The sequence below is a fragment of the Coregonus lavaretus genome (assembly GCF_964263955.1).
Source record: "Coregonus lavaretus genome assembly, chromosome: 24".
NCBI lineage: Eukaryota > Metazoa > Chordata > Actinopteri > Salmoniformes > Salmonidae > Coregonus > Coregonus lavaretus.
The window spans coordinates 42,939,997-42,959,008 of record NC_140011.1 but is presented as its reverse complement, the minus strand read 5'-3'; the positions used below and the strand labels follow the sequence as shown (position 1 = coordinate 42,959,008).

At 44.4% G+C, this 19,012-nt stretch overlaps 2 protein-coding genes across 2 annotated transcripts; one reads left to right on the top strand and one right to left on the bottom strand.

Annotated features, from left to right (window-relative positions):
* On the bottom strand, positions 1-1,669 carry LOC311099729 (zygote arrest protein 2.L-like; the record flags this gene model as incomplete). Its single annotated transcript, XM_084140467.1, has 4 exons — positions 1-144; positions 328-402; positions 665-757; positions 1,001-1,669. The coding sequence occupies 4 exons, from the start codon at positions 1,667-1,669 to the stop codon at positions 1-3; spliced, it is 981 nt and encodes a 326-aa protein (XP_083996593.1).
* Positions 1,670-4,193: 2,524 nt separating this feature from the next.
* Positions 4,194-10,763, top strand: LOC311099689 (NEDD4-binding protein 2-like 1). Its single transcript, XM_084140406.1, has 5 exons — positions 4,194-4,411; positions 8,327-8,454; positions 8,594-8,682; positions 9,075-9,163; positions 9,431-10,763. The coding sequence occupies exons 1-5, from the start codon at positions 4,323-4,325 to the stop codon at positions 9,570-9,572; spliced, it is 537 nt and encodes a 178-aa protein (XP_083996532.1). The 5' UTR covers positions 4,194-4,322; the 3' UTR covers positions 9,573-10,763.
* Positions 10,764-19,012: the final 8,249 nt, after the last annotated feature.

Sequence of the window (19,012 nt, the reverse complement as noted above, 5' to 3'; positions counted from 1 at the left end):
TCAGACAATGTATTTGTAGCTGTAGGTAGTGTCACAGGAAATCCTCTTTCCCCGGCAACGGCCACACAGGTCCTGTCTATGAGGCCTCTTCATGTCAATGTGCCTCTCCTTCTGCTCACAGCAGCACCGGGTCTGGGAACACACCTGAGGGGCACAGGAGACCAGGGAGGATATCATTAGAGCAACATTGACCTCTGCTGGTGAAGAGGGGGGGGGGGGGTAGACATGTCAGTTCACCTGTAGGTCCTGTATCCATAAAACAAGACAATGAAAGTAAAAAAAGACATGACATCTTGAAAGTTTAATTGTTTTAGCGCATGACATCACCTTGCACTGGATAGACTCCACTCTGTAGGGGTTGAACCCCACCTGGCACTTACGGCAGAGCTGCTTGAAGTACACCTGAGATCAGAGGGGTGACAACCACGTGAAGGGGAGGATAAAAACATGTCATTCATCAAACTTAGAAAGTATTTGAAGAAATGACAGCCAGAAATAGGCAGTGGACAGTGTTACTGTCGACTCAGGCTTGTCAGAGGGGGGGGGGGGGGGGGGGGGGGGTAAAGAACAAAAGGATGGAAGCAGTGCTCATGAAGGCCTACTGACCATAATCTTAAAACTAATATTTCTCATTTGGCAGAGATGCAGTGGTTGTCAGCGTTACCTTACTACTTCCAGAGATGCACCACACATAGGCACTCTCCCACCGGACGTTACACTGGCTGCAGTGAAAGAAGCCATACTTCTGCTCCAGAAACTACAGCGGGGGAAAGTTAATCAATTAAATCGAAATCTCCAAAACATGCAACATCCTATGCAGGATGACTGGCACTTCAAGTAGGCTTGTGCATAAAAGGGCATATTGGTGACAAATTGGACACATTGTAGATAGAACTACACAGTACGAAATAAGGTATTCCTCAATTCATGTTCAAGAACTCTACAGAATCGATTCTAAAATTCTTATTCTCCCCTTGTATAAAACCCGGGAATGACTGACCTGAAAGTTGAACCCTTTGGGCATCTGGTGGAGGGGTTTCCTGACATCCGCACGCGGGTTTTCCGGTTTACCCTTGTCCTCCGTGGTGTTCTGCTCGGTAGCGTCGGCCTCGCCATCCTCGTCACTACCCCCGTTACCGTCCCCCTCTCCTCCCTCACAGCACGCGCTGTCATCCTGTGTTGTCACCGGCAGCGCGAAGAACCGGCGATCAAACACCGGAGAGTAGATAGCGAGGGGTCGCGAGAAGCGCACGTTGTTTACCGGAGTGCTCGGCAACGCTTTCCCGTCCAGAGAAGACACCGCTGAGGGACTCTGTTGGCACTTCACAGGCGACTTCGAAAATTTCCTCTCCCGGTAAAACAGCGTCTTGGGTCCTAGGGAACACTGGACCATCGCGTCGACCTGGGCGTTGACCTGAACCCCGAACTCCTTGGTGTTGGCCTTCCGGAGACGAGGGGTAAGGTTGGGGTTCACCTGAGACAGGATGGCCTTCAGCTGGGCCCGCTTACACACGTCAAGGTAGTCCAGCGCTTCCGGAGGCACGTAGATGCTCCCCTTACCCCAGGTGTGAGGCTTGAACTTCGGGTTGCCATGGAGGATAGGCGCCATCATGGGACCGCAGCCTGGATAGCCATTAAAGTTGAACGGAGAAAACATAAACCCCTCCATCGTGTATAGAAGACAAAGGGCGTCTGCTGTGGTTTATATGTGCACGTCCGTCCTCCAGTCAAGACGTCACCCACAGCGCTAATTGGGCCAGACATGTTGGATGATTAGCCGGTCAAGTGAGGACAGGTGTGTGCACTGGGAACCGCGCTTAGTGAGGGGACGCTCAGGCCCTGTTTGAATATTTCCAGTGTATCCTCCCTTTAGTCCTTGCTTCCTTCCCTCGTCCCTTCTTTCCTTCCTTCCGCACTCTCTTATTTCCTTTCTGTATTCCATCCATTCTTACATTCCGTTATTTTCCCTTCCTTCATTATTTGGGACAGTTAATGATCACACATGTTTGGAACGAACGGCTCTTTTTGGTGAACGTCGGGAGCCGAATCGCATCGGTGAACGAGCCGTTTATTTGTCTCCCTGATTTACATACTGCTACTATTTTATTTGTATTATTTTTTTATTTAACCTTTATTTAACTAGGCAAGTCAGTTAAGATCAAATTCTTATTTACAATGACGGCCTACCCCGGCCAAACCCGGACGAGGCTGGGCCAATTACTACTGCTTTTTGAGCTCAAAACAAAGTTTTTCTGCAGATACTTAAAATAAATAATTATCTAAAGAGGATGAATCCTCACTGCAGAACCAATAACTAATGGGGAGAGCGCATCAATCTGGTGCATGCGGATTTTTTTCAGGGGGTAAAAAAAATAAGTATTTTTTTTGCAGGCCATCTAATTTGGCCGTGTAAAAATGTATTTGAACGCGCATTTCACTATGAGATAATGGTAGCCTACTTTTTGGGCTTAACATGGGAGATTTGAACTTTTTTCATGGTTCTAGGTCGATTTTTAAGCCTTTTGAATTAAGAGCCGTTTGTGAGCCAAATGGGCTGGCTCTTTTACGGGAACAGAGCCAAATGAGGCAGCTCACCGAAAATACTCGGAATGCCCAACTAGTGAACGCTGTGCTAGACTTTGGCAGCATTTCATTAATCTAAAGAAGTTTCCCCTCCTTCTGTTTCCTTTCCTTAATCTGCACTGGCCTGAAATAATTTGCTAAAAGTGACAAATAGCTATTTCATGGCACCTAATCTCATGAAATACAGAAGGGCTATACAGTATTTACTTGCATGTAATCAGCATCGACATTAGACTGATATAATACCAGAACGGCTATGACGGTTTGGTTGGAGACAGCAGCTGGCAATTAATTATTGGGTTAACCTACAAGGACATGGGGTGTCTCATCCTGCGATAGGGATTTTACAGGCATGCTGGGAACATGAGAGAAGACAGAACACGAGCTTTGGGTGGGTGGATAATACCCAGGCGAAGGAGATGGGACTGTATGGAAGGGAGTTTAGTCCAACGGTAGTTATTCCTGTAAATCCACCATGGCTACTCCCGCCTCCAGTAGTTGATCTAGAAGTGTTGGAGAGACTACAGAAAGATAGGGAGGGTGTTGATCCAGCTGGTTTTTTTAAGAGACGTCTGAAAACTGTGTATCGGGATTTTGTGGCCATTTACACAGATGGTTCAAAAGATCCAAGGACAGGATGTACTGGGTCAGCATTTGTAGTGCAGGAATGTGGGGTGGAAGTCAGGAAACATATTACAGATCATCTGGCTGTATATACGGCGGAGCTGATGGCCATACTGTTGGCCTTTCAGTGGGTGGAGGAAGTCAAACAAGACAGAGTAGTTATTTGCTCTGATTCATGCGCAGTGTTAATGAGTCTCCAGTCCTTTAGCTCACGTAGCAGACAAGACCTGCTTTATGAGGTGCTACAAACCCATGGCAGGATTAGACAGATGGGTATACAGATAAGATTTACTTGGGTCCCAGCCCATGTTGGGGTGGAGGGGAACGAGGCAGAAGATGAACAGGCTAAACAAGCACTTAGTAGTGGGGATGTTGATGCTGAAGTTTCAATGAGCAAGGCAGAGACAAAAATACTGATATATACAGTGATGGTGCAGAGATGGCAGGAGCAGTGGAATAGAGATAATAAGGGAAGGCATTTATTTCAAGTACAGAGGAAAGTCGGGGAGGGGAGGACGGCAGGAAGGGACAGAAGAGAGGAGGCTATATTTACAAGATTAAGGGTGGGACACAGCCAGTTGAATAAGACATTACATGTGATAGGAACGCATCCATCAGGGAAGTGTGATTATTGTCAGGAAATAGAGACTGTGGAGCACGTATTGTAAGTCGCTCTGGATGAGAGCGTCTGCTAAATGACTAAAATGTAGATGTATTGCTACAGTGTGGGCAGTATCAGAGGGAAAGAGAGAGGATTATATTAAGTATGAGGGAGAAGGGGATACAGGAAATTAGCTTAAAGAGTATGTTGAGTAGAACGTCATTAGATATAGTATCAAATATTTTGTTGTCTTTTTTAAGAGAAACGGTGTTGGCAGGTAGGATTTAGTTTATCCCGATCTCTGGCCCACACTCCAGTACGGTAGGTGGCGGTAATGCACCATAAAGTTGGATGCCAACCGATAAACCCCACTGAAGAAGAAGAAGAAGCAGAAGAAGAAGACGGTTTGGTTTCAGTTATTGGGTGGGAGGGCGTCTCTTCTAATCATAAGAGTACAGCTGCCGATGTGCTGTGTACTGTAGTTGGTGGTGTTGCAGTCAGAAGTAGAAGAGAAATGGCGAGCGGGAGAAGACGAAGACGAAGCAGGAAGAACCTGTTCATCCTTCGAGGTTTGCCAGGAGTTGGAAAGAAAGCGACGGCAGAGTAAGCTAGTCAAACCAACCTTTTGGGAGCCTGCCTTATCCCAGGTTTTTTGTCAAAATATGTGTTGTGTTGAGATCGTGGTTTCATTTCCTGAGGGACAGCGGAAATGAAACCCAACACTTTTTTATTTTATTTTTTATGGTGTAGATCAGCTTTAATATTGCAGAAGGATTGTGGCTGCTATCAATGTAATTGAGTGCATAATCCCACATATTTTGTTGTAAATATACAGGACCAGTCAAAAGTTTGGACACATCTACTCATTCCAGGGTTTTTCTTTATTTTTACTATTTTCTAAATTGTAGAATAATACTGAAGACATCAAAACTGTGAAACAACACATATGGAATCGTGTATAAACCAAACAAGTGTTAAACAAATCTAAATATATTTTAGGTTCTTCAAAGTAGACACCCTTTACCTTGATGACAGCTTTGCACACTCTTGGCATTCTCTCAACCAGCTGTATGAGGTAGTCACCTGGAATCCATTTCAATTAACAGGTGTGCCTTCTTAAAAGTTAATTTGTAGAATTTATTGCCTTAATGCCTTTGACCAAATCGGTTGTGTTGTGAAAAGGTAGGGATGGTATACAGAAGATTGCCCTATTATGGTAAGGACAACTCAAGTACAGTGGGGAGAACAAGTATTTGATACACTGCCGATTTTGCAGGTTTTCCTACTTACAAAGCATGTAGAGGTCTGTAATTTTTATCATGGGTACACTTCAACTGTGAGAGACGGAATCTAAAACAAAAATCCAGAAAATCACATTGTATGATTTTTAAGTAATTAATTTGCATTTTATTGCATGACATAAGTATTTGATACATCAGAAAAGCAGAACTTAATATTTGGTACAGAAACCTTTGTTTGCAATTACAGAGATCATACATTTCCTGTAGGTCTTGACCAGGTTTGCACACACTGCAGCAGGGATTTTGGCACACTCCTCCATACAGACCTTCTCCAGATCCTTCAGGTTTCGGGGCTGTCGCTGGGCAATACGGACTTTCAGCTCCCGCCAAATATTTTCTATTGGGTTCAGGTTTGGAGACTGGCTAGGCCACTCCAGGACCTTGAGATGCTTCTTACGGAGCCACTCCTTAGTTGCCCTGGCTGTGTGTTTCGGGTCGTTGTCATGCTGGAAGACCCAGCCACGACCCATCTTCAATGCTCTTACTGAGGGAAGGAGGTTGTTGGCCAAGATCTCGCGATACATGGCCCCATCCATCCTCCCCTCAATACGGTGCAGTCGTCCTGTCCCCTTTGCAGAAAAGCATCCCCAAAGAATGATGTTTCCACCTCCATACTTCACGGTTGGGATGGTGTTCTTGGGGTTGTACTCATCCTTCTTCTTCCTCCAAACACGGCGAGTGGAGTTTAGACCAAAAAGCTCTATTTTTGTCTCATCAGACCACATGACCTTCTCCCATTCCTCCTCTGGATCATCCAGATGGTCATTGGCAAACTTCAGACGGGCCTGGACATGCGCTGGCTTGAGCAGGGGGACCTTGCGTGCGCTGCAGGATTTTAATCCATGACGGCGTAGTGTGTTACTAATGGTTTTCTTTGAGACTGTGGTCCCAGCTCTCTTCAGGTCATTGACCAGGTCCTGCCGTGTAGTTCTGGGCTGATCCCTCACCTTCCTCATGATCATTGATGCCCCACGAGGTGAGATCTTGCATGGAGCCCCAGACCGAGGTTGATTGACCGTCATCTTGAACTTCTTCCATTTTCTAATAATTGCGCCAACAGTTGTTGCCTTCTCACCAAGCTGCTTGCCTATTGTACTGTAGCCCATCCCAGCCTTGTGCAGGTCTACAATTTTATCCCTTGTGTCCTTACACAGCTCTCTGGTCTTGGCCATTGTGGAGAGGTTGGAGTCTGTTTGATTTAGTGTGTGGACAGGTGTCTTTTATACAGGTAATGAGTTCAAACAGGTGCAGTTAATACAAGTAATGAGTGGAGAACAGGAGGGCTTCTTAATGTAAAACTAACAGGTCTGTGAGAGCCGGAATTCTTACTGGTTGGTAGGTGATCAAATACTTATGTCATGCAATAAAATGCAAATTAATTACTTAAAAATCATACAATGTGATTTTCTGGATTTTTGTTTTAGATTCTGTCTCTCACAGTTGAAGTGTACCTATGATAAAAATTACAGACCTCTACATGCTTTGTAAGTAGGAAAACCTGCAAAATCGGCAGTGTATCAAATACTTGTTCTCCCCACTGTAAGCAAATAAAAACGACAGTCCATTTCTTTAAGACATGATGGTCAGCCAATCCGTAAAATGTCAAGAACGTTTTTCAAGTTTCTTCAAGTGCAGTCGCAGAAACCATCAAGCACTATGATGAAACTGGCTCTCATGAGGACTGCCACAGGAAAGGAAGACCCAGAGTTACCTCTGCTGATGAAGATAAGTTCATTAGAGTTAACTGCACCTCAGATTGCAGCCCAAATAAATGCTTCACAGAGTTCAAGTAACAGACACATCTCAACATCAACTGTTCAGAGGAGACTGCGTGAATCAGGCCTTCATGGTCGAATTGCTGCCAAGAAACCACTACTAAAGGACACCAATAAGAAGAAGAGACTTGCCTGGGCTAAGAAACATAAGCAATGGACATTAGACCAGTGGAAATCTGTCCTTTGACCTCAACCCATTTGAGATGGTTTGGGGTGAGTTGGACCGCAGAGTGAAGGAAAAGCAGCCAACAAGTGCTCAGCATATGTGGGAACTCCTTCAAGACTGCAGCAGCATGAGAGCTTGGAGAAGCCTAATTACTGTGACTAAACGGTCATGTGGAATTTCACTGCCTTCATGACTCGTAAAACGGTCACCACAACAGCCCCAGTCCCAGCCTTCAGATACCCTCAACCCCTCCCATCTATCTCTGAAGACCATACAGTTTTCATTTCTATCAGCCATATATTTTTCCACTGTGCTGTGATGTTTCTTAAATGTTCTGAACCTTTCTATTCTCATAGTTTCTACAGATTGTAAATTAAAGATAAACACCTTTGCTAATAGTATTATTATATTATTGATCGATTGACTATCAAATTACCCAGCAGTTCTATTTGAAGAGTTAGCTCTAAGTAAATGTTGAATTTTTCAGCCATTCCTGAACCTGCGATCAAAAGCAAGCTACGTATGGGCAGTACCAATATAAGTGATCTAATGATTCCGTCTCTTCACAGCAAAATCTGCAGAGCTGGGATAGTTGTATCCCCCATATAAATAACATTCTGTTGGTTGCAAGAATTTTGTATAATAATTTAAATGGAAAAACTCTACGTTTTGAATCCAGCGCCGTTTTGTGTATCAGTACATTTTTATTTATGTAACCTTTATTTAATTAAGCAACTCAGTTAAGAACAAATTCTTATTTACAATGACGGCCTACTTGTAAAGCCCCCCCCCCCAGCCAAACCCTACCCTAACCCGGACGACGCTGGGCCAGTTGTGCGCCGCCCTGTGGGACTCCCGATCACAGCCGGTTGTGATACAGGCCGGGATCGAACCCGGGTCTGTAGTGACGCCTCTAGCACCGCAGCCTTAGACCGCTGGGAGCTTAAACCGGCATCGTGTTTTGTGTATCAGTTCATAAACCATGTGCCATGGAATCGGCACATCGACAATATCCTATCAACTATTTTGCAACCTGTATGGTGCAGCTGTCAATGTTTTGGTCCTTAAATGGAACTGGTGTACTTTTTTATTTATCACAATTTTCAGAGGATTTGGTCTTTAATGCAGGGTCAAGAGACAAGTTCCTTACCTTCTCCCCTTTCCACTTGCCTCCTCCATTTTTGCGGTGTTGCTGCAATCAGTTGGTTGTAATTTTGATTAGACATAAACACTTTATTTGTAAAATATAAATATATAATTTCCTTCTGTTTTCCAGAAATCTCTGTGTTGAATATGCAAGACATGGAATAGAAGGAGGAATTTTCTCAGCTGACAAGTACCATGAAATGTCCAACTACGACTCTAGATACTTTCATCACAACCATCGGCGGAATAGAGAGGATGGTGTGTATTGGGTGGTGTAAGCCTATTGGGTGGCTGGGGGCGGGGGCGGGGGCGGGGGCAGAAACGATCTGCTTTTAATGTCATTACACAGGTAGTTTGTTCTTCTTCAAAGTTCTGTTTCTCTGTCTTGTTTTGACAGTTTTTAAAGCCTTGAACAGAGGTGTGGATCCGATCATCGTTTACAACACAAACATTTCTCTTTGGGAGATGTGGCCCTATGTCCACATGGTGAGGACCTGTGTGTGTGTGTGTGTGTGTGTTTTGATATGTGTATGATTTCTAGTTTAGTTAGTCCCAGCTACCAGGCATTACAGAGACAATTAATGTTATTTTTGAAACTCTCCACTTATTTTCTAGTCAGTGTCACATCCTTTGTATTTCAGAAGCTAAACGGCATCTGACTAACCACAAGACTGGTTGAAGCTTGTTTCCACATTACTTCCTACTAGGTGGTGCTGGAGGCAGAGTCAGATAGTTTCCTCTTGGTTAGACATGTTGTCGATAAATCTGACACGTTATTCTACTTTTTACAATGTAATTAATATCCCAATTGGTCCTCTGACAGACAGACGGACAGATTAAAGAGATTCATGTCATAATAAAGTATCATTTCATCTCAGGGGATGCAACAGGGTGACTATCACATTACTATAATGGAGCTGCCTGAAGGCTATCCTCAAAACGCTTTCTCCATCAACGAGCTCTACAGGTCAGAAACAACCTCTTCATAAATAGCCTACATTCTCACAGTCTACACACAGTACATGTGCATTGGGGCAGGATTGTTTACAAGAATTTCGCTACACCCGCAATAACATATGTGAAATATGTGTATGTGATCCAATAACATTTGATTTGATTTAGTATACTTGTTTACCGGTTTTAAAACCATCAATAGATTGTTATTAATTATCTATAAATTATACATCATTTATCAATCAATTCAATGATAAAAAGCGGTGTTTTCTCCCTATAGTTGGTGTCGTGGTAAGATACCCAAACAAAAGTTCAGGGACTTTCGGGATCGCTGGGAAGAAGCTTACAACATCTGGGATGTACTTAACGACAGCTACTCCATAAACTGCTGGGTGCAAAGCGAAGAGGAATGGAACGTCTAGTGATGAAGACATGCTGCACTTCTCTTTTGTGTGAACAACTACTTTTTCTTCGCTTTTTTAAATGAAAACACACAAACACACACACACACACACACACACAAACAAACAACTAATGCCTTGCTGTTGTACTTGTCTTTCTTGCACTGACTCGTAAGTCGCGTCTGTTAAATGACCAAAATGTCAAATGTAAATGTTTACATAGCCTAGTCACCCGTCTGTTGCTGGCTCGCCAACTGCTACTGTCTTCGGTGTGACCATAGGACTATAGGAGTTGGCAAGAGCACAAACTGATCTGGGACCAGGCTACAGTAGACTATACTGTACTTAAATACATATAAATATTCAAATGTATTGAAAAACGTATAAGAAATAGTTTCAAAGGTATTGACTGTATTGAAAAACCAAGGCTTTTTCCAAATACCCCGGTATCGTGTATATACAGATATACGTTTCTTTTTAATAATGATTGCAGCATTATACAGTACAGAAAAGTGGACTGTGCTGTAGGCTATTAGATTTAATTAAAACAGAGGTGATGGAGGTACCAAACTACGAAGACAAACATTTTCCTACTGTGCTATTGCTATTGCTATTGCTATTACACACAACAACTCTGCATAAAGACACCTATTGGTCTAAAATGAGTTCCTTCTTTTCTGATGTTTAAAAATATGTAATTTACTTTTTACTTTACTTAAATAAATAAAAAAAAATCTACAAGTTTGCATCTACAATGTTCTGTTTGTGACTTCTGTATGCTCTGTTGTCTAAGATGGTCCCTCATCAACGTCACCATATAATGACTTGCTGGTGCGACGCCAGACACGAGAGGAGAGTCCCCTGGTTTCCTAGGAGGTTGGGTCCTGGTTTGAATTTCTATGGTTGTGTCGGTAGCCAACTATTGGGTGAACTGTATTTGACCCTAGACTACTTGACTGTCTGGAAGTTGGAGCTCTCGACAACACAATAGTGTCAGAAAGGAGTAGTAACGGTTTTTACGAAGTTGTTGTAACCGTGAGCGACCAGAAAGTGGCGTGGGAAAAAAATCACACCAGAACTTTGCGACAGTCTTGTCTCTGAGTGCCTCATCTTCAGGCCACAGTCTGAGGACACATACATAATATTTCCTTATAGTCTGGTAGGAATGTTGTTGTTGGTACTGTCAATCATTAAAGCTTTACGCATCCAGTCAAGTTTTGCAGAATTGTTTTCAATGTCAGGGAAGTTGTGTTTGGATAAATGTGAACATAATATCTGCACCATAGGAGCTCTGTCAACGTCACCTGTAGAAAGGTTAGCGTCGAGCTGCTTGAAAAATCATATATCCCCATCTTCACATTTCCTCTCCCAGAGTTTGATCTTCTTCATGAATCTACACACTTTGTCATACAGATGTATGATCTTAATTTGATCACTCTTTTGGTCCTCTGCAGCTGAATTGGTAGAGCATGGCGCTTGTAACGCCAGGGTAGTGGGTTCGATCCCCGGGACCACCCATACGTAAAAATGTATGCGCACATGACTGTAAGTCGCTTTGGATAAAAGCGTCTGCTAAATGGCATATTATTATTATTATTATTTTCTTGCTGAGAATTTCCCTTCACATCAGGAAATGCAAACTTGTAGTGTTTTCAAGGTTTAAAAATGCTTCTAAAGTTTGCAATTGCCACGTTAAAATGTCAGAATTGATTTGCCCAAACGAAAAATGTATCAACCCCTACAAAAAATGTCAATTTATTATAGTCCACATAATAATTCACATTTCCTGTTGCAGCAGGATTATTTTCTTGCTGTAGCAAACTGGCTCAAATTAAGATCCTACATCTGTACATGTTTAGAAGATGTGTGTCTTTAGCTTGCAGAGTTAGATTCAGCTTGTTCAGTTTGCTGAACATAGCAAGATAGGCTAGGCGGGCTACCCAGTCTGTGTCCTCCAACACAGCCACACGGGGTTGCGAGTACTCAGACAGAAAATCACTTACTTCGCCGCTCAGCTCAAAAAGCCTCTGTAGTGTTTTCCCTCTGGATAGCCAATGGACGTCGGTTTGAAGCACTAGCTGCTGGTGCTCAGTCCCACTAACGTCACAGAGCCTTTTAAACGGTCGGCATCCCAACGTTCCTTCATGAACAGCCCCCCTTGAGCTTCCCATTGGTTCCTGCATTAACACCACTCCTCAAGCAGCCCATTGGTTCCTGAATCAACACTGTCTACCGGTGTATGGCTAGTTAGCTACCGTTGTCATCCCTGCCGCTTCTTCTGTGGGGTTTATCGGCGGCTGGCATCCAACATTATTGTGCATTAGCCCCACCTACTGTACTGGAGTGCCCCCGCCTCCCGCCTGTCCTAACTTAAAAATGGACCAATGGAAGTATAAAGAGGGGTTCAGTGGGAACGGCCACAATGCAGGAGCGACCTGGCTTGCAGGCCGCAATTGCACCCTCCTCAACCGCAGAGCAACTTTTCCACCACTTCAACAATATCAACGCCCTACGGCACACCGTGTTATTTGACAATGGTACAGTCTTCAGTGCATCAGCTGCTGTCTGATCAATCATAGTTTCTGCAAGGATACAAGCAGCAGGCACTCAAGATCAACGGGCGGGCAGAGGCCAGGGAGACAAAGCAATGCGCAACTAAAGTAAAAAAGTAGTCCTATAAATATAAAATCAAGTTTCACACCAGTGAAATAACTTGAACTTAGTTTTTTTCTTCACATTTTTGAAAATCTTCCCATGTACCCCTAGGGGTACGCTAACTCCCGGTTGGGAAACACTGCAGTAGAGGAATGCAGTGCTGAGGCTGAGGGCTCGTAATGAGAACGACTGGCTACTACTCTGAACTGTGTGTGGTGAGCTTTCTGGCGCCCAGAGCTGCTGAGGCAACACCCAAGTGGGTGCCATACATTGAGAAGTGGCTACACGGTTCCCAGAGTGGCGCTGTACAAGATCGTCACCAGACTCCATCTTCATCAACACTCTCCCTGACCACCTTCCTCTGATCAAGCCATGTACTGTCCCTCTCCATCTTTGGAGGATGCATGCCCTCAAAGACTTGGCCTCTATTTGTTGACCTAAACAACGATAGCTAGGCAACTCATAACGATGTATTGGTTGACCTAGCCAACTATAACTAGGCTACTCATGATAATGTATTGGTTGACCTAGCCAACTATAACTAGGCTACTCATGATGATGTATTGGTTGACCTAGCCAACTATAACTAGGCTACTCATGACGATGTATTGGTTGACCTAGCCAACTATAACTAGGCTACTCATGATGACGTATTGGTTGACCTAGCCAACTATAACTAGGCTACTCATGACGATGTATTGGTTGACCTAGCCAACTATTACTAGGCTACTTATGATAATGTATTGGTTGACCTAGCCAACTATAACTAGGCTACTCATGATAATGTATTGGTTGACCTAGCCAACTATTACTAGGCTACTTATGATAATGTATTGGTTGACCTAGCCAATTATAGCAAGGCTAATCATGATGAATTGCTTGTTTGTTTCTTTTGATTCGCTTTGAGATTGGGATGAAAAGCGCTATATAAATGGAATCAATTAGTATTATCCCAAAAATGGTTTATTTATTTTAGTAGAGTAAAAAGCTCTGACGAAGCCCAAGAGGCCGACACGTTAGGTTCAGTAAAAAAAAAGTGATACTAGGAAGAGCAGTGTATAGGTTTGTTTTTTCTTTCAACTTAACTAATTGTTACCATGCACCTGCAACAACATAGTTCAGATGTACGTGTTCATTTTTTAAAATGTTGAATAGTTGAAAGTAAAAACACACCAACAGTAGATGGACCGGTATCAAATAATGTGTTTTATTACAAACAAACAAACAAAACACTTTTCTATGACAACAGAAATCCACATTGTTTTTTTTTAAAAAGGACTTCACCAAAAAAACTGTAGAACATTTATGAATTAATAAAATAAATGCAAAAAATACATAAAACTACTTCTTAATCACGGCCTCTAAAATGGCCATAAGGCATGCCTCCCAGGCAGTCACATACTTTCTCCAGACTCCACGTCTGGACCCTTCTGGGAGAGGAGGTGATGACCGGTGCGGTGATGGAGTACCTCGTCCATCACCGCATACGACTTCAAGGCTGTGGCCTCATCTCACTCCGTGCTGACTCCGATGAGGGCGAGCTTTCAGCATCCATCATACTACACGTAAAGGCCTGTAAACTGTACATTTTTAAATGGGCAATTGCAGTACATTTCTCTGGAATACTTGCACCTTTTCCACATTTTGTTACGTTACAGCCTTATTCTAAAATTGATTTAAATAAAAACAAATCTACACAGCAATCTACACACAATCTCTGACTATGCAGACCGGGACTCTGGCCGTTACTTAAATCCCAAAAGACTTACAACCTTTTGGGAGACGCACAGAGACACTAAAATAGTTTGTTAAATAATTCACATAACAGCTTGGTCCTTCTGAGCCGGACTCCAATACCCTGTTTCTGTCATTCCAGGTAACTCTGAAAACCGTCGACGGGCGAATGATACATTCGTAAATAGAAAGTCCTGCCCTTTGACATTAAGGGTTAAAACAGGCCAGAGGACACCTGATTAATGACAGAGACGGTGACGGAATCCAAACCTACATTGAATCTCGGCTGCAAGGATAAGGTCAGTAGTCTTTATTCATTAACTTGGTGAAATTGATTGGAGGACTTGCTAAAATATTGAAAAGTAGCAAATTGATCAATGCGTAGCCATTTTAAGTGAAATGTGGGGTTGACTGTCAGGAATTATCAAGATTACATTGTGAGGATAGACTCCTCCGTAGAGTAGGAGATAATTCTGGGGGACTAGTCAACCTGGTGGTGGGTCCGTAATGATTCACGGTAATAGGCCATTACCAAAAGAAACTACCCGGTGTTGAAATAGAAGGAACTATTAAAAGTACACCTATGGGATGTAACCTGTAAGAGATTATTGAGCAGTCAACAAATAATCCGGGTTAAACAAATACAAAAAGTACACCAGAAGGAATTAAAATAGCATGTGTGAGAAATAGAATATTAGTTAAGTCAAAAGTCACAAACAACTGTAGATTTTGCTGTAACTCTATCCGTTCTGGAGCCTTATAAACTCCAGGTTACCGATACAACACCAATAATCATGTAAGGTTGTATACGTGTGAGACCTAATGTTTGCTCAAAAGTCACATGAATAATTCCAGGTGGTTGTATAGAGGAGGGAGAACCCATTCCTGTTGTATGAGACTGTCAGGAATTATCAAGATTACATTGTGGGGATCAATCCCTCTGTAAAAGTATGAGATAATTCTGGGGGACTAGTCAAGACTACATATACAGGGAGAGGTGGTTGTATAGAGGAGGGAGAACCCATTCCTGTTGTATGAGACTGTCAGGAATTATCAAGATTACATTGTGGGGATCAATCCCTCTGTAAAAGTATGAGATAATTCTGGGGGACTAGTCAAGATTACATATACAGGAAGGGGTGATTCAAGGTGTTGTTGTGTGAAGCTATTTTTAATTACTTGTTAAATTGACTTGTTATATAGAAGAGGTGGCTAAGGGATTTTTAACAGTACCAACCATGGGGGGGGCAAATCCTCACAAGAGGTCCCAGAATTTACTGGGGACGAGAAATACTTGATGTAATTAAAATGGAATCCAGGGATAGAAGAAATCTCCATTATGTAACCAGGTGGAGGGAGAGGTATGGTTTTGAGGGACGTCTAGACGCAGATAAACTCGAATCCATGCTTAAACAGATACATAAGGTGTGTAAAGGAGAAATAAGCAGTGAGAGAGAGAGAGAGTAGGAGGGGGCCAGTACCCACTGATAGCCTTACCTAATCTATTGGCGGGGAATGAAAGGGGCCCCAGCAACCTTAGATGTATACAGTAATAATAATAATATGCCATTTAGCAGACAGGCCATGAACACAGAGGACGTGGCCAGAGCGGTAGAAGGAATGACCCACCCCAAAACAGGAATAGTAAGGTTTGGGCTGCCGTTAGAGGGCAGTGGGTTTCAGGGGATGCCCAGAGGACACTTTTGCCATGGGCCGATTACGGAGAGTATGTTGGGAAAATAACTGAATTGTGTAATAGCCTCAGAGAGACATGCAATCCATCATGAGCAGAATAACAGACAGGACAGAGCCAAGAAAGAAGAGGAAGATGCAGAGTAACTAATTGCCACTCTGGGAGAGATGGCGGGTAGAACTAGAAACTTAGGAGAGAGAGGAGATAAGGCAGGAAGAAAAGAAAAGTGAGTGAGAGGGAAAGAGAAGTGAAGGTTGAGGTCTCCGTGCCTCCCCCAGAGCAGAGGGCAGAAAGGTTATATCCAAACTTGGCAGACCAGGCATGGAGAGAAAATCCAGATGATGAATATGTAGGGAGGAGAAGGAGAGTGCAGGGGAATAATGTTGCCCCCCCCAACCGGCCCCACCTCCCTATGAGGAAGAAGGGGCTGGAGGAGGAAGGGAAGATGAAGGTGAGGAAGAGCCAGAGGTAGAGGAGTACCAGACAAGGGCAGAGAAAGTCAGACAGGAGAGAAAAGAGAGAAAAGAGAGAAGAGAGAGAGAGAGAAGTCCATCCCCCAGCTTTGAGCGTGAGGAAGAGGAAGATAAGGCGTGACTAGTCCTTGAGGGAGAAATAGTAGACTCTAGTAGGGGGAAGACTAAGGAACCCTTTGATCCAAATTGTGAGGTGTTTGAATTGGCTACTATTGACTTAGCACTTCAACAGGAACAGAAACCTTATTTGACATTGACAGTAATGGGTATGAAAATTAAATTCCTTTGTGATACGGGAGCATGCAGGACAGCAACCTGTGCAACAGACAAGCCAGATGGAGTCAGGATTGATGGGGAGAAAATCATAGTGCGATCTGCCTCTGGTCATCAATTTATTGAAAGGTTATCAGCCCCAATAACCCTAAAACATGACCAATCAGGAGGAGAGGCAACCATACCCATCCTGATATCTAAGCTGTGTCGGGTAAATTTACTAGGACGTGATGTAATGACTAAATTGAATGTGGCTGTCATTTCCGCTGAGAGGGGAATGAAAGTACACATAGTCAGAGACAATATGGTGGTCTGTGGGGAAGGGGAGCCATGTTATTGGGATAGGCAAGATTTGTTTAGGGGGGGAATAACTGATATTCCCCGAACCTTGATGGAACTTGCTGATGATGTAGTACCAGGCCCCACTAAAATGTCCCCCGATGACCTACACTGTACTCTCTGGTATAACAAACACCCAGGTCCAGATGCAATCTATGAGAAAGCATTATTTAAAACCACAGAAAGGACTATAGCCTTGAAATGGTTTCACTATGACAACACCCACACAGTAGTGGAGGTGGAAATAGGGCCCCAAAGTCAGAGACTGTTCAGGGAAATATGGAGCCCACATGTGTCCCTAGCAAAGGAGCCAGCAGAGGACTGGAAAGACATGGGCCAGTTGGTATCCAAGGGTAAGAGGATCACTGATTGGGTCAATATTGTGAGTGGCGATCAACACAGCCCATCCACAGATAGTACATTTAGATGAGAATAGCAGATGCTGAGGAGAGGAATACCTGTTGACAGAACAACAGGAGTCAGACTTAAAATAAGTTCCAGAGCATTTGTGGTCCCGGGGTCCAGCAGACGTAGGATTAATAAAAGGGGTAATTCCAGTACAGGTGATACCCAAATCTAATCATAGGCCATATCAGAAGCAATACCCTATGAAACCAGAAGCAATAAAAGGTTTGCAGTTTACCAAGAGCAGATTGGGAGGGACCTTGAGGGAGGGCCAATTCCCGGGGAGATAGTGAGGCCAGAAACAAAGGTGCAGTGTCCTGGAAATCACAGTCTGTTTTTTGTTTTTTTCAGTTCTGCTGGGAGTACATTGGATGATGGGGTTTTGTGTTGAATTAGAGACAGTGAGACTATTAGTCAATACCTAGGAGAGAAGAGAGGTTACGGTAGCAAAGACAGACAAGAAGGAAATGGTAATAGTGGAGACAGGAGTGAGTGGAAGTGTTACAATTGTGACAAAACGGGACATTTTGCTAGAGAATGTGAGGAACCGTGTAGTTACTGTGCAAGGAAAGGGCACCAGTTAAGAAACTGTAAGCAGAAGGGGAAGAGAGAAATCAGGAGTCCTCATGACCTGGCTGTTTGGTTGTTGTTTTTTAATTGGGGTTTTCAAATAAAAAACAACACACCTAGTATGATGTTTATAAAGCCTTGTTGTTTCAATTTTGGGGGGTTTTCAGCAGGTCAAGGGTGATAGGTCTTAGAGGAGCACTGTCACGCTCTGGCTCCGGGACTTTGTATGTTGAGCCAGGGTGTGTTCGTTTCGTTGTGTTCTGTTTGGTTGGGTTGTCTATGTGGTTGTTTTTCCTTGTTGGTATTGAGTGACTCCCAATCAGAGGTAACGAGTGTCAGCTGTTGGCTCGTTAGCTCTGATTGGGAGCCATATTTAAACTGTGTGTTTTCACCTTGTGTTTGTGGGTTTGTGTTCCGTGTTCAGTCAGTGTTACTGTGGACTTCACGTATCGTCATTTGTTTTGTTGTTGTCGTGTTACGCTTTAATATAATAAAGCATCATGTTCGTGCAACGCGCTGCGCTTTGGTCTACTCATTCGTCAGACGATCGTGACAGAAAAACCCACCATACTACGACCAAGCAGCGTGTCCAGGAACAGGCAGCCTGGACGTGGGAGCAGCGTCGGAGGGACGAGAGGCACCCCCAAGAATTTTTTAGGGGGGGGCACAGGGCATGGACGACGGGGCTGACGGAGGCAGAGAAGGGGCGTATTCAAAAGGCCACCAGGTTACGGGGGCCACTGGTCAAAGTAGGGAAAGGAGGTTTAGAGGCACGGCGAGAGGTACTGGGGTGTGTTACCAGTCCGGTCCGGCCCGTTCCAGTTCCCGGAGTAGAGCCAGTGGTGTGTGTCCCCAGTACGGTCCGGCCTGTTACGGCCCCTCGCACCAAATGGACGGTGCGCGTCTCCAGCCCGGTCCGGCCTGTTCCTGCCTCTCGCACAAAGCCTACGGTGTGCGTCGCCAGCCCAGCCCGGCCTGTTCCTGCTCCACGCACAAAGCCTACGGTGTGCGTCGCCAGCCCGGCCCGGCCTGTCCCTGCTCCACGCACAAAGCCTACGGTGTGCGTCGCCAGCCCAGCCCGGCCTGTTCCTGCTCCACGCACCAAGCCTACGGGGTGCGTCGCCAGCCCAGCCCGGCCTGTCCCTGCTCCACGCACAAAGCCTACGGTGTGCGTCGCCAGCCCAGCCCGGCCTGTCCCTGCTCCACGCACAAAGCCTACGGTGTGCGTCGCCAGCCCAGCCCGGCCTGTTCCTGCTCCACGCACCAAGCCTACGGGGTGCGTCGCCAGCCCAGCCCGGCCTGTCCCTGCTCCACGCACA